At 36.7% G+C, this 21,465-nt stretch overlaps 1 protein-coding gene and 2 long non-coding RNA genes across 3 annotated transcripts; 1 reads left to right on the forward strand and 2 right to left on the reverse strand.

The window, feature by feature from the left end:
* Positions 1–761: 761 nt before the first annotated feature.
* LOC100368458 (calcium-activated chloride channel regulator 1) lies at positions 762–21,455 on the reverse strand. Its single transcript, XM_002731858.4, has 11 exons — positions 21,165–21,455; positions 16,986–17,280; positions 13,518–13,807; positions 12,135–12,386; positions 11,760–11,984; positions 7,276–7,578; positions 6,640–6,870; positions 5,828–6,107; positions 4,719–4,886; positions 4,276–4,500; positions 762–2,075 (listed from the first exon to the last, which is right to left on the reverse strand). Exons 1-11 carry the CDS (start codon positions 21,342–21,344, stop codon positions 1,588–1,590), a joined length of 2,937 nt encoding a protein of 978 aa, XP_002731904.1. The 5' UTR covers positions 21,345–21,455; the 3' UTR covers positions 762–1,587.
* On the forward strand, positions 7,850–8,734 carry LOC144345057 (uncharacterized). Its single transcript, XR_013419315.2, has 2 exons — positions 7,850–7,988; positions 8,569–8,734. It is a non-coding gene; the product is annotated as an uncharacterized LOC144345057 (long non-coding RNA).
* Positions 8,906–11,212, reverse strand: LOC146747655 (uncharacterized). The gene is made up of 2 exons (XR_014928973.1): positions 10,983–11,212; positions 8,906–10,302 (listed from the first exon to the last, which is right to left on the reverse strand). It is a non-coding gene; the product is annotated as an uncharacterized LOC146747655 (long non-coding RNA).
* Positions 21,456–21,465: the final 10 nt, after the last annotated feature.

A 21,465-nucleotide genomic window follows, 5' to 3' on the forward strand; every position in this document is an offset into this window, starting at 1 on the left:
TTCTGGGGGAGGGGTAATTCGTGGTAGATATTGGATGATAAAATATATACAGGGGAGAGAGTAAATTGGAGGGCCATATTTATATGCGATAACGTCTGTATTTGCATCTTCCATATTATGCTGAAACATCCAATACTGAAATAGCATATATTCTATATATTTGCTGATGACGACGAATAATACTTATATGCAATACGTAACTTTAAATGTGAGCTGACTAAAATTGTAATTGTATTCTCGATACTAATTCTGATCATACACTAAAGAAACAAGCAAGTTAACTGTTCATGTTATCATACGTATTCACATGAATATTGACGACTATGACTACGACGACAACAGACGCAGATTCATCATTTACTCACTTCTCCTGTTACCAACAACGTTATTGACAATAATGATATGTGGGTAATTAGACTGATTTTGAATTCAAATTGTAAAGAAAAAAATGTATATTGAAGTAGCGTTTCCATTGGTTGTCTGTGATTAAACTCTAATTAAATCAACGGAAAAAAACTTGAAAAGTCTGATGATTATCTGGATGATATTCATGCTGCTTCCTTTCATTGTTTTGAGTTTCGATGTTGTAATTATCTGTGTACTATGATGACGAAAGCATCGTACTCGTCAATCATGATATATTGCCTATGTCAGGGGATACAGAATATTTATAAAATATAGGTTGTAATACTTGTTTGTTTGTAGCAGTGGATATACCGAGACATACACATTTGTAAACAACATGACACGATGACAACGTGTTAAAACACTCAAATATTATTATAAAAATTATTGAATACAAATAATAACAAGTAATGATTACTGCTTTAAGTAAATCATGCACCAATAACAAAAGTTAATTGACTATGAAAAATACACTACGTCTTCTAGGATGACTATTATTATAAATAAATGGATAACACACAATATTGGCACTGTGATCCTAATTCTACAGCAAATTTAACATATATTAAGATGACAATATGAGAAAAGTACTACGATATATACAATGATGCCTCTTTAAGAGGTGCAAAAAAAGGAATTATATTACAGAAATGGAATGCAAGCGAGTGTTAAAAATTCTTGGCGACAGTGTCAACATATATATATCCTCGACAAATCAGTACTTTGAAACGCAAAAGGAAGCTGTGAACAATATAGTTTATGTTATTTGTGTTTTTTGTTGACAGATTTTAACTTCTCTATCATCGACCAATGTGAGACAATCATTTCAAATGAGAACACACAAAATAAATATAAAAACAAATGGTTAGTAAATAGTGTGTCAAGATGTTATCTACCAAATTCAATGTCGAGTCAACGTTACATGAGCAATATCAAATCGCTTTCAGGTAAAAATGGCTATGGTTGCAAAAAAATAAAAACGTGTTTTAATTGTAGTGAGCAGATCGGACACAACATAGTTAATGTATAAACAAAATAAATAAATATATACATTCAAAGGCATAGAAATATCCGCAATTTGTAGCCTTGATGAATGGTTATCATTATGAACCTTGTCACCTCCGATAATGGCCATCATATAACGGCGTGGATACTAAATGTACGTTCAACTGCTTGCTATATTTATACCATCACTTTTAATCCGCCTTTAGGAGTGTTTTTCTTCACAACTACTGTTGCTGTTGTTGCCTTGGTAGTGAATGTTGCTCGTTCAGCCGTGGATGTCTTCGCCTTTGTCTGCTTCTTCCTGTATAATACAATCCCCACACATACTGCAATGACCAGCAATATTAAGAAAACGAGTACGACAAAAACCACTACTATAATTACTACGGCGTCAGCGCCCGGGGCGTACAATGTAGCAGTAGCAACGTTGGACGGGTCACCACGATTGCCAGCGTTATCTAACGCTCTGATCGAAAAAGATATTTTGATGGCAGTCTTATCCACGGTGGATGGAATCTTAACTGTTATGCGTTGTATTAACCCAGCAGCCAATGGTGCCGTGAGATCCCCGACAGTCACATCATCATTCTCAAGTTTATAGGCTGTTTCAAGGTCATCGTACAAAACGTTGATATCCTCACTGACTCGTAGATCGTACTCAGCCGCTGTTGGGAAAATTGTTTATAATATTATTTGATTGCAAATGCAAATGTGTGTAGCTGTTAACGTTAGAGTCGATTGTAGGTAATCTAGGCAGTTTCATGCTACAGTAAATCCACCTGTACACGACAATGTACTAACGCCTAAAATCATCAAGAACAAAATACACAATTATTGTGGTTTGGTTTTTATTTACATCAAATAATAAACAATCTAATTTCAAATGTTCACAGCGAGGTTTACCCAGCTGCTTATTCATTCTAAATATACCAGTCGGTAATTTCAACATGCAATATGAACTAAAAACATATTTTTTGTTTGAAACTGCAGGTTGATGAGCGAATTGGAATGTGATTCATTGTAAACCATTAATGTTTCATTTGTAGCACACACACAATATTATTCACTGTATGCAAAATAGAATAAGCATGTATATTTTGGAAGACCAACATTTCAATATTGGTAAATATTGATATATCCTAGTCCCACGTATCTATCAGGATACAGTACCAAACACCAATACTATAAAATGACACATTTTCGTCAATATTGCATATTCAAAATCCGGTTAGTTTTCGCTAAAATTCCACTCACAAAATCAACGTTCGGTTATGTTTCGTATTATTAAAATGCAAGCATGTCATCATTTGCATATAGTCGTTTCAAAATAGGAATACATTGATCCGCCTCTCGAGACAAATTATATTTGTACTGTGAAACCTAGACGATTGTCAAATAAATAATTAAAACCAATATACAGCTAGATTTCACTAAGGAAATCTAGGTCCTACTTGGAATATTTTTTTTTACAACTGGGCAATGGACCCTCGTATTATGTATAAAACATAATGTAATATAACCTTCAATCATTTCAGATAGCTTTCGTGTTTTTTTACGAATCAATATCCGTGAATCAAGCGGTACGTATATTCAGACGTGGAGGGCGCTGTAGCTGTGATGCTTGCAACTTAGCGATGAAAATTATTCGCTGGTTCCCGGCGTTTCTTTCGAATGGCAATTAGGAAGCAGGTAACTAGTAATCGCCATATTGTTCCACTGGGCCGAGATTCCGGCCCATTGCACGTGACTGAGTGACGTAATTTGAAAACATTTCAAGTTCCGTTCTACGTATACGTATCTGTAATATTACGATAATGTCGCGTCCATTCATTCCCCTGCTTCGACCTTATATATACTTGAGGTAGTTCTAACATTACAGTGGCGTATCTAGAGGGGGGTTCTTGGGGTCCAAACCCCCCCCCCCCCCCCGTTGCAAAATGTATTTAATTTGTTTTTGTATAATATAAAAAAAATCATTAACTTTGTCTGGCGATTTTAAAGTTTGGACCCCCCTAAAAAAATTCTGTATCGCCCCTGCATTACTGCCTATTTTTGTCCAAAGTAATAAAAAACAGTCTTATATTCGTACAACTTTTGAAAGCGTGGGAAACATCTGCTTTATATATGAAACGACCACGAGGGTAAGGGCTGAAGTCAGATAACCAAGGGAAATAGAACAAGGAACGAGAATGGGATGGACCAATCAGAATGCTGTAAGCATTACTAGCTTGGTGCGCCAGGACACTTGAGGCGGGAAAACCAGCCAACACAAATTATTGCACGAGAAGATAACCCGGGGGGGATCACTCTTTATGCCGTTACTACCCCATGTGCGTTCCAAATTTAGCGGGGAAAGGTGTGTTTTTCACCTTCTAAAGCGGACCCGCGCGGGAGGCAAATAAGCCCCCTTTAAAATTCTAATGTCTGCAATAGGCCTCCAGGAATACACTCGCAGGGTTGCTGCGCCCGCTGTAGGCCCCTTCTTGCAACAACTACTCCCATACACCACCCTAGGCCATAGCTTGTTTGAGTTAATCACACCCCACTTGAGTGAAAAAAACGGCAGAGAATGCTCGCAATAGGAGTAGGATGTTCTCAATATATGTCTGCAATAGGGGTGGTTTTTTTTCTTCAATATGGGGTACTACATTTACAGTGCGCCCGAAATAGGGGGTATGGTTTGGCAATGTGCTGCCAGCCCTAGGGGCCTATTATTTTTTAGCAAGAACGCACATGGTGTAAGGTTTTGATATAGAGTGACCCCCCCCCCCGTGGAAGATATAACACGATTGGTTTGATTACATAAGATATTTTTAACAGTATGTCAATTCTGCTGACTTGTAATCAGACAAAATCTAGAAGTACCTGTTCCTTGGTCAAAATTGTTGCCTGTCGCAGTCCACTGCAGTACAACAGTCCGGTGTTCATGTGAGGTCGACACAACTTCTAAATCTATTATCCTTGACGGAGCGAATACATCTAATGGTGCGTTCGGGTCCGTGTAATACCCAGTAACCTCGAATGTACCCGCACTGTTCGCTCGATTAAACTGTTCCGCGTCCTCATACGTTGGTTCTGAAATCCTACCATCTGAGAGAAAAAAATATACATTTGGTAATGCATTCACTTCGATCATTCAATTCAACAACAATACTAGCCAACTGAGAATTAATGTTTACATGTAGAAATAAAACAAAACACAACGCATATCAGTTTTTTTCTGAATAATATCACGTTAATTAGTACGGAAAGCAAGTTATACAACGTGGTGTACTTTTTCAAAACGTCCAAAACAAGCTAAAACTTACCAGTACTAACTCCACGGGGGAAAGCTCTGCTACGGCCATTGACGCGCGTTCTTAACTTAGCAGACCCTTCGGAGTTATCTACTTTAATCTGGACACCATACCGCCCATCACTGGTGAAGTTAAAATAATACGATGAGTAAATGCCGTCATTTTTTGTGATATCCGATCCTGCAATGACGAATAATAACAAGGTAATTATCTCCATGATAGTAATGGCGCAATGTGATTAATACAGTGTCATCACTGTTACGTCCGGTTATTAACAAGCGACTTTTACAGTCGAAATAGCTCCGCTGTCTTTGTATAGTCTCTTCCTCAAAACAAAGTGGATAATGTTCTGTACGATGAGATGTTAACTGTTTGCATATTAGTGTTCGCACAATATTTCAGCCAATTAGTTTGTTGTTGCCATGACAATTACAGTTGTTGTTGTCTTCTTACAAATCTCGAGGTCAGCCCATGGTACCTAAATACAAAGTATCAAAGCAACTTAAATAGTAGTTTTCACGAAGAAGTCGAAAATAGAATCTTTTACGAAAAATGATAAAAAATATTCGCCAAAAATTAAAAATTCGCAGGATACGTAAATACGGCGGGTACTGGCCCGCATAATGTCCACAATGGCGTAGACTCGAAGATAAACAATGTTTCAATGAAATATTTTATTGACAATAGTGATGAGCGTCATACATTCTTTGACGTCTGCACACACGTACACATATATTGCTAATCACAACATTGATTATCATTAGGCATGCTGTCTCCGGGATATACTTATCAAAAGAAATCAAAGGGTTTAAACAGATGTTCAATGAATTATGGGATAGAAATGACGAGTCGTTTCAGTTATAGCGCCACTGTCATCGACCCCCCCCCCCCCCACACACACACACACCACAACCACCACCACCACCATCGCGTATGAGATGAGTTCCATGTGACGAATACAACATACATATCGAGTAACAGCATACTAAATTATAATCTTTAGACCTCTTACCAACTCCAAAAAAATCAACATAAACGTATATTATTTATTGTACATAATCTTATCATATAATGGCATCATGTCAATTTCAGCTAAATAGCCATAAAAGGGGTGTCTGTACCTGCCCCGTTGTCTAGCAGACGAAGCTGTTCCGTATAGCCCTCTGTGTTATCGACAAAGGCAATAATTGAAGCATTCACAACGGCATGATAACCTCTGGTGACCTCTGCGTAAATAATCACTGGGGCACGTCCCTGACTGTAGTCAACAAGTGTAGAATCAAGCTGTGATCTCAACAGTATCGGTTCAACATCCATACTTTTGCGCTCCGATTTCACGCCGACATTGACGACTTCGTCCGACCGGTGGATGTTACTAATGACATATGTCCATTTACCACTCTACAATAAATTATATAATATTCACAGTGTAATCATAGTAATAATAATAATAATCGTATAATTTAATACATTATGCCTTCAACTCCATAAGGTTGAATTGCAAATAATCGTAATAGGGATAGAAATTCGGAAACACTCGTTTCAGGGCAGAATATATAAACATTTACAAATATTTTACTTTGAGAAGAACAGTTTAAATAATCTTGTGAATGTCTGACCTTTGCTGGAAAAAATTCAAACCTTTATGGAACTATTTTGGTGTGGATTTGGTTATTTGTTCCATTCTTTCTGATTTATTTAGTTCCAAATAAATAAATAAATCCTTTTATATAAAACCGCTGCATTTGAACCATTGTTTAGTTATTGTGTTTCACGATGGGTTTTTTTGGTAATCAATGTTAAAATCCTCAAACTATCTATATTAAACATATTTATTCCTACACAAGATACCCTAAATGACGTTTGAACATGCTCCTCTCCACGCACCACCTAGTCCCGCCCACTAAGAATATAAATTAAAGGAAACATTTACCTGTGCTATTTCTGGAATCTTTATTGAAATCATTTTCAAAGCTCTGTCTACCTTATAGATGTCAACGTCATTAATACTTATTTCGATGCCATCCGGTGACGTCATTATTACGCTTACTTCATTTGTGGTCCAGGTGAACGAGAACAGGGTCATTTTACCAAGAGCCGAGTCCAAGGAGACTGAATCGGTTTTGGCGGCTTTAGACGGAATCTTTACGACACCACTGTAGAGCTATAATTACAAAGGCGATTGATAACATAAATATTACAAACGTAAATGTTACATGTATAATTATATGATTTGTTAACAAAAATTGAACATCTTTTGTAATTTATTCATGCTATATATCATTATTATATTTGATGTCATGCTACAGCACAAGTACATGAGAACAGTTGCAAGAACAATGGGCAGAATATATTGCGCATGCCCGAGTTCATTCCGTGTCATTATAAAATCCTAAGTATGCTTCATTATCACAGCGCATAATATATCTGTGTTTTCCGTCAGTTGGTTAAGTTCAAAAGAACTGTTTCCCACGATGATAAAACAAATGAGACCAGCATACGCATAACTCGGGAATTCTTCTGCGACGCCCGTTTTTTTATGACAAGTAAAACCGAAGTCAGACTTTACCTGGATAGGCAAATTGTTACTTGACTCCCCTGGTCTTTTTGTGATTGTGCTTGTGAACGCATCGTACAGGGCGGTAGTATCATCGTTGCCGGAGAAGAAAAATGACAATCCGCCCGTCTTGGTTGCCAGAGATTCTAGCTTTTTGTCTGCTTTGTCACTAAAGGCCACTGTGTCAATAACAACTCCAGCCAACTCAATATCGCCCCAGATATCGTCGATGATTGGTTCGCTGGTCTCTTCGCCGTCAGACACGAGTATAATATAGCCACCAGTGGTATCTTCGTTTCCGAAATTTGACAACACCTGCAATAATCGCGGGTAATAGAATTATACAGATATTAGACGTTGGTAGAACGATTCATATAAGATACTGTGTTGCCAATCTGATTAAAATAAGATCCTGGTTGGCTTAATTTTTTTTTATTTTTTTTTTATATAATTATCATTTATTTTAATTATTTACTATAATTATTATTATTATTTATTTTAATTATTTTTTAACGTTACAATTATTTTGCTGCAAAAATGGTTTTGTTCGTGAAAGCCACCTGGATCTGAACAACCCGCATAGGAACTCTCGTTCCAGTCTCACAATTTACGAGAAAAACAGCAGCCAATCAAATTCGTTGTAACATGTGTAAGATTACGCGAGTGGTTTTGTTATGGTCGCCATTTTGTTTTTCGTCAGCGTGAAGATTTCGGAGTTGTTATTGGTAAGTATATTCATAGACTGGAGGGTCTATGGTATATTGTGTATTTATAGATTCGTTTCTTGTTAAAAAAAATAAACGACAGACAACTTTAGTCAACTGACAGTGTATGTATGACATGATATTGTGAAAATTGAAGCAATTTTGTTTGTATTCATTTGTAATGATGGATCTCAATCAATCACTTTTTGTTATTTTGCGTCGGAGGTTAACTGCAGTTCTGTAGCTTGCTTGGTTTCGCTGTCGGGTATTTCGTTCGTCGTGGTGTTAACGCGAAATCAGAGAGCTACAGTTCCATCCTATGCAAGTTGCTCTATTTTATTGACCTGAAATCAGGTCGGGCATTAAGAGCAGTTTTTTTCATTATTTTCGCCTCAAGTTTCTACTGTCGATGGGTTCCGAAACTTTTTCATCAATTATTTTGAGGACGATGGTCCGAAATTGGTCGTTTTCACGACGAAAACCGTGGAAAACTACAGCGAAATCCCTGTGTTTGCCGCTATAATTGAATAATTTATCGTGACGTAACGTGAATAGGAGCTGTAAATACAAATGAACTAATTATTAATTTTGTTTCTTTTAGTTTCAGATTGTTTCTGTTTGTTAGCTACTATGTCGTATGTAGTTTTGGTTTTAAAAAAAAGAGTTTTTGAATAAAGCTGGAAACCTTGCCAGTGGATACACCAGAAAAAAGATTCTCCGGAATACAGATGAAATTATTGGATTGAAAAATGGTTGGCTGTGCCCAGCAGAGCTGATATGATTGTTTTTAGCCAGTTAGAATCAATTTTTTGGTCAAAAAATAAAATGCAGTTGTATTGTCAACAAGGATCACCCCCTAGGTACATGGTTTTATAGTTCTAAATGTGTGTAGGGAACAAAATATAAAACTGTTTTCACAGCAATTAAGACACATTGGCAATTGTCAATAATTTATTAAAAATAATATAACTGATGTCTCTGTACATGTACATTTTGTATTCCCAGCATGGGGACAGATCCAATAAAAGAAAATGTTGTACTACAAGTAATAATTCATATGCAAGACAGAGCTTTTAACTACAATTTCTGTAGTCAATCACAAATAACATGTCTGACTCGTACTGAGGAAAAAATGGGTAAAAAAAGGTTTTACAAATTTAATTAGTTATTTATTATTGAAGTTTGTCAAAATCTACTTGGCATCGTATCAACATTTGATTAAAAATATCCCCAAAATAAGAATTTTCACATTCAGAGATATTTGTTTGAATCTGTTGGATAACAAATACAGATCCTCATGTCACACTTGTAAATTGTGATCAATTCTCGTTCACCAATGAATAACATTATGAAAATGCTTCTTCAAATGTTTTTAATCAGATGACAATGAAATACAAATACAATGCCAATCTGATTATACCAACTTCACACTGCTATTATCAATGGCACATTCAGTCCTCTTTACCAGTGCTTGATAAGCTATTCTCAATTATTGCATCAGACTCTATACTGTCACTGCTAACACTATCACTATCTGCACAGTAATGAATAAGATGTCTTTCAATATAACTACTCTCATCTTTGCCATGTCCACATGAACACTTAGATACACAAATATCACAACAACTGTGATATAATACTTTGTCTTTCAATTGATTTATTTCCAAACTTGAAGCAAAATCTTCATAAAGTTTCACTCGTCTGCATACATTTGTGTTTCTTAAGTATGATACAAAATAACGAAATGAGATGGTTTGTCATCTCTCCCAAATTCCTGTACATACAACTCTATTATCAAATGAATATCATGATGAAAATTTTTCATATCAATTAATACCCATTCTAAGAGCTGTTGTACAAAAAATAATATGCAACTCTGTATGTGACAATTTCGTCATTTCTTTTAAGTGAGACTCTTATACTACAGAATCAGTTTCGCTGTGGTACATCCCAATGTAAGAAATTGAGGCAGTATATTCTTCAAAATAATCATATAATCTAGATGTATAATCAAGTGATAAACAGTAGACGTGGAAACTGGTCAGTTTCCTCTCTCAACTTATCAACCATCCAGTAAAAAGTTGAGGGGATATCACATACAATTTTCAAAACACCATATATAACATTAGCCTTATTGGGACAAACATTTATATTATTACAGTCTGAAATGGAGTCTGTCCTTGATCTGTGACTGTAACAATTTGGATGCTGTTGCGGTCAATGCACATCAGGAAAATAGGATCATAGTTCTCTTAAATAGGAAAAATACTCTCTAAGTGCACATTCCTGCTCCTTGCGTATGCCTTTGTTACTTTGAGCAATAGTCTGCTTTCCCCTGTAAAGAGCAAAAATGAAGATACTCAATATGTGTTTACACAACACTTATTTTAATATAGATACTGGTAATTCATTTTTCCTCTGTCTTAGGGGCTTGAGGATTTGAAACTTGGAAGGAGTGTGAACAAATTTGTGTAAAGCATTAAATAATTAATAATGACATAACATCAGTACTGTCTATCTTTAAATAATCTCCACAATTGCGAGAAAACATATGCAAGCTATTTCAGCTTCCTGTTGAATATTAAATGACTTCAATCGTTAATTGCGTGAGTATATCAAATTTTCAAACGCAATGTCCACACAAAAAACTACGAAACGTTCACAACAACACTGTTCACTATGTATTCATATACATAGACATCGTAGATCAAAGTAGAAGATACTAAAAATGCTGTGACTCAGGCGAAAATTGGCCGACTTGAATGACATTACGAAAACACATAAAACAGATAAATGCGAGTGTGTTCTGAAATCTTCGGGTTAACATGTGTCAACCAATTAACAGCAAGTTATGCCAAGGCACGCATCCGAGAAGCTAAATACTAGTAGCCATCGAACGCAAAGTTACGCTGCAGGACAACAGCTACAAACAAGACAATATGCGAAGTATGCAAGGAGACAACGATTGTTTGTCAGTAACCATTACGAAATTCATCGAAACACGCATAAACCTACCTCGAACTTCACCTCTGCAGCAGTACATGTGTGGTCAGCCATTTTTTCATCTGGAGTTCTACGCTTGCGCAAAACATGAGTTTAACCGCTTTGTAAGACGCTCTGTGATTGGCGGGGTAAATTGCCTGGTTCTGGAACGAGAGTTCCTATGCGGGTTGTTCAGATCCCGGTGGCTTTCACGAACAAAACCATTCTTGCAGCAAAATAATTGTAACGTCAAAAATAATTAAAATAAATAATGATAATAATAATAGTAAATAAATAAATAAAATAAATAATAATTATAGTATTTATATAAAAAAAAATAAAATAAATTAAGCCAACCAGGATCTTATTTTAATCAGATTGCTGTGTTGCCAAACAATGTACTGGCTTCAAGATCTATCCTAACAATAACTTTAGGAAAAGCGACAAATATCAATTATGCCATCAATAGGTTGAACGCAGATCTAGTACTTTCAGACAGCTCATACTTTCAAAAATACGGAAAATATAGCACTTCTGCTGTTTATCATGTGAACAAAAAAAAGAAATTAAGGTGCACCAGATTATATTAGCTCACACCAGCATACATATATGAGAAGGTTAGGTTCAACAGTAATTTCAAACACAGGGTGACGGACAAAAAACACGGTGGAACATGTATTTGGATGCAGAAGAAGTACATCTCAGTGATATCATTAGGGCTCTTAGTCCACATCAAGTAATAAAACTGAGAATATTAGAACATCTTATTTTGTGCTTCAAGTATAACTACCAAATATACATTCTACTTGCCTCAATTCCTTTCAAGACACCCCCACCTATGCTTGTACGACCACCAGCATATGTCGGTAAATTGGCTATTATAGTTTCACGGATTTGTGGCCCGTCAATAAGCATGAGATCCACTAGAGTTTCAGCAATGCCTTCAAACTTCACTACCCCAAGATAACTACCATCGTCAATTGTGTTACGTATGTAGTTAGTGCATACTTGCAACAGCTGTGTCAATGGCTTGCCCTATAATAAAATACAAATGATCAGGAGAGTAAATTCATTTGCCCGTGTGACCTTGAATCTAGTATAAAAGTCCAAGTATCCCGATGTAATACCACAACGAAATAATGAGATACGAAATAATTAAGGATGTTGAAAAAAAAAGACACACACCTCCATACTTCCTGATACATCTAAGACCAAGACCACTCTTCTCTCCCGACGCTGAACAAGTCTAAAATAAGGTACAGTGTTGACATTGTCTTCGGGTGGTAAGGGCAGATTCTTCTTGCCTGTAAAGTCATTAGATTCCAGGATCACTTCAAAAGTACTCCTTCCGTTGCACATACTGTTATGCCTGTTTGGAGCTTCTCTGTTGTGGAGGCCGCTTGGATCGTCCGTGTTATTGTGACACCACGATGTGACCTAGCAAGGCAAAGAGAAACATCATGTAAATCAAAACACAGAATACATATCTGAATTAGAATAGTTCGTCTTTAATTTGAACCCCAAATAGAAACCATTGTCGCATCGCTGTCAGTGTATTTGGCCAGAAATCCTACTAATATTTCGACTGATATATATATTTATATGATACTCCTATATTATTTTCTGAATAAAAGCATGATTTAATGTTTGTTTAAGTCGTGGCATGCCATATAACGTGATGTCCGGTATAAAGAAGGCTTGGACCAAATTAAATATTTTATGAATTGTTACAGTCGCATACACACTTTGCAAATTTGCAACAGACAATTTTTAGAAATTATATGCAGAATATGAATGTTAACGGTTACATAAATTAAGTTCTATATATAGCAATTGATATTCACTGGGTTAAGAGGATTTAAAGCTCAGTTACATTGTGTGTATGTTTGTCTGACGAATAAGAATCATGATCTCTAGTGCGCTCAAGATGAAATATGTTGGCAAGTCCCTACAGGGTATTAAAATCATGTTGAACGTGTCTGCGGAGCGATGTTTGTTTCAGAAGTGTGAATAGAACATTGCGCTTATTCATACTTTCATAATTACGGGTTCAGGCCATCAGGATACCGGACAAGTTTGTGAGAAACTAGAATTCAAAAATCTAATGAAAAATTGTAAAAAAAATGTTTTGAAATAGTTGCTATTGTAACTAGCCTGACAAGGTCGCGTATGTTGCGCCCTCAGCGGTGCCCGTAAACCGAACACACGTTAGTGGTATCTGATGCACTTCGACCGGGGAGAGCGCCACTCACGCCTACACGTCAAGCTAGCCCAGTAACGTGTCCTGTAGTGTCGGCTCGATCGAAGTGATTAGTCGACACACTCACAGTGTGGAGCATGAGTCACGATGCGTCTCGCGTGTAATAATTACATCAGCTATTCGCGCTTGTTTGTCAACAGTACCTTATTTCCTACATGGGTGAAATTGAGGATTGCGTTACATGAACTCAGAAAACTACATATGTTACAGTGTTATTTTAGGCTCGTGTGTCAGAATATTCTCACAAGCGAATGTTCTATGCTATTTAATGTTCAGAGCGCAAATTACTATAAACGCGTGTTACATACCGGGTCCAAGTATTGAGCAAACATGACAGAAGCTGTTGCTTTCTGACCCTCGAGGTCGGGGAAAAAGAGACATTCTTCTTCGGGGAGACCTGTCCTTCTATTAATCGTACATTGGGCAAACGATCTCCCATTTCGGTTGATCCCGGTGATTTCCAGGGAACACCTTGTTCCCTGCAATCGCTCTCTCCTATCCAGATAGAAAGGCTTGACACCGGGGTCCTCGTACGATGTGAAATATTCGTCAAATAGTCCGTATCTCAGATGACCCCACTCATGAACCAATAAACGACCTGTAAGTTAAATATGTAGGGTTATTTCGCTTTTTAGTACGTCTCTGTTATTTTCATCTTGCCTATTCGTTTATAATTGACAGACGTGTGGAATAACCAAGGTGAACTCTACTAGAAAACCACGTTGGTATAGTATGATATTTAATCATGTCTCAGATTTCTCAACAAATGTTTTATATTTATACAGAACAGAGCTCGTTATATCGAGTAGTATTTGATTTCGCACGTACGACAAGTGCTTGGGGAGTATGCTTTCCGTAGCAATTCGTTGTCGAACAAATGAACCCGGGCCAACACAAACTGGGGTATATGCTACATTTATGTCAATGACTGTCGACCTATCGCGTCTTGCAATTTACACTAGTGTTGAATATTGTATTAGGTTGTATCATTGTCCGTTCACCGTATTTTGAGACAGCTGCATGTTACTGTATTGCGTTATTGGAGAATGTTCTCCACCATGTATTAAAACTGCTTTTTTATCAAAAATTAACTTGTTATGGACAATGTAAATAATCATTACAAACGAAAGGAAGTGACAATATTTGTATAACTTCGCAATTGATTACACCTTATTCACAATGGTTGACCTTCATATAGGGGCAGCTCTTGAAATATGTGTTCTTTTCAATGGTAAGACACTATTATATTACATTTGTAAGATAACCATGGGAACATACTCCTTAGTCCAATGAAACAAATGATGCATTTTACCACTAAACCAATTACGAAACAGTTACAGCTCTGTTGAAATTACCATCAGATGGGTGGACAGTGTTAATCGTGTATGTCAATCTAGTTGCCAATCTCCTATTTAATTACACACGATTTTCAATTACAGGCTTTTATTAACTTTTTATTAAAATAGAGAGTCTGTGAATTGGGGGAGGGGTTACGACGTATATATGTACACGATTTTATTTTAGGCTTTTAACTAACTTTTTATTTAAATAGAGAGTCTGTGAATTGGGGGGAGGGGTTACGACGTATATATGTACACGATTTTATTTTAGGCTTTTAACTATCTTTTTATTTAAATAGAGAGTCTGTGAATTGGGGGGAGGGGTTACGACGTATATATGTACACGATTTTATTTTAGGCTTTTAACTAACTTTTTATTTAAATAGAGAGTCTGTGAATTGGGGGGAGGGGTTACGACGTATATATGTACACGATTTTATTTTAGGCTTTTAACTAATACACGATTTTATTTTAGGCTTTTAACTAACTTTTTATTTAAATAGAGAGTCTGTGAATTGGGGGAGGGGTTACGACGTATATATGTACACGATTTTATTTTAGGCTTTTAACTAACTTTTTATTCAAATAGAGAGTCTGTGAATTGGGGGGAGGGGTTACAACGTATATATGTACACGATTTTATTTTAGGCTTTTAACTAACTCTTTATTTAAATAGAGAGTCTGTGAATTGAGGGGAGGGGTTACGACGTATATATGTACACGATTTTATTTTAGGCTTTTAACTAACTTTTTATTCAAATAGAGAGTCGTGAATTGGGGGGGGGGGTACGACGTATCAATGTGCGCAATACCAGTGAAACTTATGAAACTTTTAGCGAGTAGGTAACGGAATAACAAACGACATGCGATATAAAACAATACATTAAAACATCAACAAATCTACGGAAATGTGTAAGAACGTTTCTTTAAAATAAAACATTGAAGGAGAGAAAACATACAATTCACAATAGATAACTTGATAATTTTGCTATGTTCGCCTCTCCATATTCTGACGTATTTGCTAACACCCTGTGACATTGGGCACACTTGCCACAATTTATGTTACCAAATCATAATCTTTGCCCACTGGATTTTGCCCACAGATTATACTCATATTAACCGTGAAATATTAAAAAATAATATATTTTTATTTTTAAAATAATTATCTACACGCCCCTCTATTTCTACTGTACTCCTAAATTTTCTAGGAACCTGACGAGCAATGATTGGTGCAGAACGAAAAGTCAAATATAAGTGTAAATATAATAATTGTAATAATTGGTATCTATGACGAAACAGCAAAACCGAAATTCAAAAACAAAATCACAAAATTCATCTAATTCTGGCACTGGTATATAAAAACTCCCGCCATTACTAAAAGCCACCATAGACGATTTCCCTAGTACTTCATTCCTTAGCTATAGCGACATATGTCCATTTTCATACTATTTTCTTTTTCTGTGAAAGTTGATGAATGATTTGGCACGCACAAAAAAAACTACAGTATTAATTTCCGATAGTAAGAATAACTGTGTTTTTATGTGCACGAATTAAAAAAAATATTTTGGTCGGTTCTCTAATTAATGATTCATTTTTGTTTCGAGTAAAAACTTTTTCTTGGTTTCAAGCACATACAGAGGGACTGTGTTTCAAGTTACTTAATTAAACCTGTGTGTTCATGGAATGCGTGCATCATCCCAGTATATTTACGTTGAATGAGTGTAGACATTGAATGAATAATAAAATCGGGGTATGTTCTTTTTGAATTGGTCAGCTGAGGGACAAACCACGTAATGAACTCTAGTCCGGAGTACCACTGGAGAATAGTTTGTCTTTATAAAACGCATCGGATGTACATCGGTTTGACTGTTTATAATCAGCACATCAAGTTATGAGCGGCGATACAAGAAAATGGGTCCAAATGCAATTTCCGTTGAGACATTTTTAAGAAACACTAGAGGTAATTTCATTTGTGAACGCATTAGCAATGGTTCGATTAAAAAACACTACACCGGAACTACGAACATTCCACCAAAACAAAGAACAATTGTTTAGTCATATAAAAGATAGCTTGCCCTGTCTCTCACACTCTCGCCGTCTATCCCAACTCACCCCGATTTTCTTCCGTGAGTCCGCCCGTACAGTTTAGAAACTCGAAAGCGCGACTGATAGCAATTAAGTACTCAAGGGGTAATAACGTTTCATAATAAATCGACATTTCTCGATTAGAATTGCTCCAAAAATTGTTTGCTGAATGTTTAAATGTACATTTCACATTTAACCATGTTCATTTAACCATATTTTTTTAACCATGTTCATTTAACCATGTTCATTTAACCATTTAACCATGTTCATCACATACACTGATCACGAAGTACAATGCACAACCCAACGTGGCAGATCTTCTGATTTCATGATGCATAAAAAATGACTTACCTGCTGGTCCCCAAATGTATTCACTTGTGTCCTTATCCAACAGATAGTCTGGAGTCAAATGAATGTATTCTCCTTTCTTACCGCACCCACCTATCTGTTGAGTGTACGGGTTGTTTCCCCAATCGGGGTTGGGATTGTCAATAATAACATGCGCTCTTTCGAAGGATTCATCTTTCGCTGCCATGTACTCAGGTTTTACCGACCATGTCTTTGGGATGAGTATTGTGATTTGTTTCCAAAAGATTCTTCTCTGCAGAGCATTAAATAAGTATTCTGAACCTGTCGTAAAGACGGTCTGTGTAGAGACAATACGTTTGCCAATTATTAACTAGGTGCGAAGGGAACTCTGGGATACTAGAAACTGGTGTCTTTCCTGCAAAGAATATGATGGCATGCTGTTATTATGCAATAACTTTGCACTAGCAGATAAACGCATTATGGATGTCAAACAATTAATTCTGATTTGGTTTTGTAGTCACAATATTTGCAATGCATATTCCAACAAACGGCTGTTTCAATATTCGCCGGTTGTTTCAGGTGACTTGACGCGTTTCTTGTTCTAACTGAGTGGCTGCGATGCATAGCTGAAACGCACGAATGTTTTTTATGTTAAATAAATGTATGATATTAATGAATTTTTAATGAAAGTTAGAAACAACCAGATCTGTGATATTGACTAAGTAAATTAATACCTTTGAAAAGTTGAATACTGTTGTCGTTATAGTGCCCCAGCTCGTTGGAACCTGACATTGTAACATGATTTATGTTAAACACTGTAGATCTGGGGCGTCATTATAGTCGGAAGTATGTGACCTTAAATAAGTGAGTGGATGAGAAATTCATAAGCTACAGCAACTGCTAGATTAGATTCCAATTGAACTGTGTTAACATTGTTACATAGCAAACAATCGATACCAAGTGACCCATTACAAGCACGATGGTTTTAAAAGGTGTCACGACCCCGAATAGATTACGTGCCGTTACAGGTAAAATCATCAGGCTGATGTAAAAAGGAAACAAACGTGACAGTCTTAACATATAATGTTCTAGAATTTATGTCATCTGCTGCACGCATGCATGTTGGCAATGATGTTCCATGATGTGCCATTCAATGATGAGGGCTGTTGATGAAACACAGTGTACGCATCGAAGTTTGATTGCATTTCATTTAATCTGACGGAACTTGAACGTAAACGCACGCGATGTGAAATATAATTATTATAGTTATGGTAAATGTTTATAATAAGTTCTTTTCAAATATTAATCCCAAATACGACCTAAAAATTAAGAGCCATCATAGAAAATTGTAGATTTTGAGATTTCTTTTTCATTATTCATCACATTGTATCTTTTTGACGAGAACTACAAGTCTACGAATACAAAACAATAAACAATACATGTATTACATTTCATGGTCAAATAGAAATATATCTTTGCCTCAATGCATACACACAACCAATAATTTACCTATTGTACTACTAAAAAACGACAGGTGTCGTAATAATTATGAGTCATATATACTTCCTGTTATAAACTAAAATGCGCAAAGAAATCATTTGTGTGCTCTTATAACATACAAATGATACTATATTTCCCTATTCCGGTTATTGTTTATATTTATGCTATACTTCTGATCACATATAGTGGTTGTCGGAACATTGTTATTTTATTATTATTTATGATCTACCATGACTATAACGTACATGTATTTGTTTTCAAATATATGTCTTTTTTTGTTTTTCATTAGATATATTTATTCATGACATTTGACCCTTTTGTTCTACTACACTGAATATACGTTGGTGTGTGCTAAATACACTCCGACTCTAAAATAACCATATTGTTTTACCACGAGTGTCTACATCTACTCTCAAGTTAGATTTGGCTTGCATACTGTTTTATACTAAAATAATCATTGGCGGCGACACGGGGGGTGTTGGGGCGGCCGCCCACCCGAACAAAATGTGGGGGCGTCGTCTCCCCCACATCAAGCTGAAATCCTTTGTGTCAGCAGAATTTGTCCCTCAAAATACAGGAAATAGTGTTACAGAGGGTGTAGGTTTCAGATCTCACCCCTTCATGCAAAATTTAGTGTCGCCGCTTCTGAGAACGAACTCCAATACTTGGTGTGTTAACTGACTTGCCGTACATGCGCATTTATGTGGGTTTACGTCAACTATCCCTAACTCTACTCAACTGAGCTTATATACCCCAAAAACTACATTCTAAATTTGTAACACTGTGCCAGATTTCAACATTGTTTTAGCACTTTTATGACAAATACAAAGAAATAATTCATTTTGTTTGAAACAATATCCAAGTTCAAACATAATCTGTGAAATTGTATTCACAGTCGAGACGAGGGTGATATTGACGGGCACGTTTTTTTCAGTTTGACATTAACAGCAATGATGCTTTCAGACAGGCGTCCGGTGCCTGCTTCCAAATTGGAATACCAGTAGTGAATTCTTCGTCGGATAATGAGTAGTGGGAGATACCATTGTTTTGAGGGATAAACCACTACAACCATTTAGAATAACAATATTTTATAACGAACAGTATGCCAGTATGTGTAATATGTATGAACCATGTTTCCTGTCTTAATTTTGCTGTTAAAATTTTATTCTGATTCGTAAATCAAACTTGAATGAAATATTCTAAGCACTTTTCGAAACTTGAATCTAAATTATATCACACAGTTCACACAGTCTGGTATTAAATTACATATCATTGCTCTAGTTTATCGTGTTCGCTTGTGTCCCACAACCTCGCCAGCGCCACAGTTTCACTGGTTCCCGGCGACCCTTGCGAATGGTAAGTAGGACAAAGGTAACTAGTAATCGCCATATTGTTCCGGCACTTGGTCAGAACTGGATTCAAGCGACTGTGTGACGTAATTTAAAAATATTTAAATGTTCGTTCCATACGTAACTAGTACCGTAATACTGCATTAACGCCACGTCCATTCATTCCACCTGCTTATACTTCGTAGTTGATGTGGTTCTAGCTTTTTTTCGCTATTTTGCGCAAAGTGGTAACAAAAGTAAAAGTTTTTATATTCGTGCATTTTTTGAGAGTGAAAAGGAAATGACCACAACCGGACCGTAAGCGCTGACGTCAGGTAACCAAGGGAGATAGAACAATGAACGAGAACTTGATGGGCGTTTCAGAATGCTGGAACAAAAGTTGCAAAATTGTTCTAATTGTATCTCTACTTCTCAATGGTTTATTTATTATCGCCAAACTATTCCTTTCTAGTGACACGGTATACACACTAAGGTAATTCATTGACATTTCTTTATACTGAATACCTGTAATGGAATGCAATACAGGTTTATGCGATGCACCTAATCGACGTAAACGCGGATTCGCCGCCATAATCGCCATATTATGTGACAGAAGAATGCTTGTAATTTCTTCATGTATCGTACAAAGTGATATGTTAGAAACAGCTTACGGTAAGACCTCCACCTGTATGCAGGCCCAACTGACGGATCATAGTTACGCAACATGCGCATGCGCGATGAACTATTCCCAAAGTGGCATCATGCTTGGAAAATACTGTTAAAACATTGCTACAGTCCCGTTGTCCAGTTTGGAATAATACATTACGCGCGACAGATTCCACATCATATCACGTGACTAGACATTGCCCATTAATTGTTTAGAGAGAGATAATAATGGTAAATTTTAGTATATTCTATACATAGGACTGATATAGCATCCTCATGATGTTGATTTTTTGAAAGTTTGGTCAGCCGCTCTTGTTAGCGGAAGACGCCAAGGACAGCAAACAATGCTCATACAGAAGAGAAAGACGCGTATGTGCACTGTGAGTGGGCCAGCGGCGTGTGTGTGTGAAGGATACGTTCAGGATATCGAGTGCACATTATCGCGTCCCTGAAAATATGCTAAATATAAACCGTGAGACCATAGAGGTCACATTCAATTGTGAAAATATGAAGCTAACAGTCAACCACGACCATTTTACACATCTATAGACGTGCTGGCTATGATAGCATGTTACTTGCCCCCCAAGTTGTACCCCTGACCTGTTACCACGACATGTCTCCATGCAGGACGTAAACATAACAACTTGCATACATTAGAACAGCATTTTGTGCAAGCAATACCGCTTTTTATTTCAATAAATCCCATTGTTATGTAGACCACACTGACCTTAATTCTCTCGATTAGTCGATCGTCTTCCTGTATACTGTTATGTATCGCGATGACAAGCCCCTTGTATTCGTTTGCTTGCGCTGAAATAGTTGCCCTCTCGGCGGACGTTCGACCTCCAATCCACATACTCACACATACTGATAATACTGTGATTCGGATGACGGCACAAGTCCACATTCTGTTAGTTATGAGCTTCAACTGCAGCGATAGATCGATGTGACAACAACGCCCGGCGGACTTAATGTGAACGAATTCAGGTCTCAATGTCAAGCAAACCGAAGTTCCTGAAACTTTGAAA

The sequence above is a fragment of the Saccoglossus kowalevskii genome, chromosome 3 (assembly GCF_978046115.1).
Source record: "Saccoglossus kowalevskii chromosome 3, keSacKowa6.1, whole genome shotgun sequence".
Lineage (NCBI taxonomy): Eukaryota > Metazoa > Hemichordata > Enteropneusta > Harrimaniidae > Saccoglossus > Saccoglossus kowalevskii.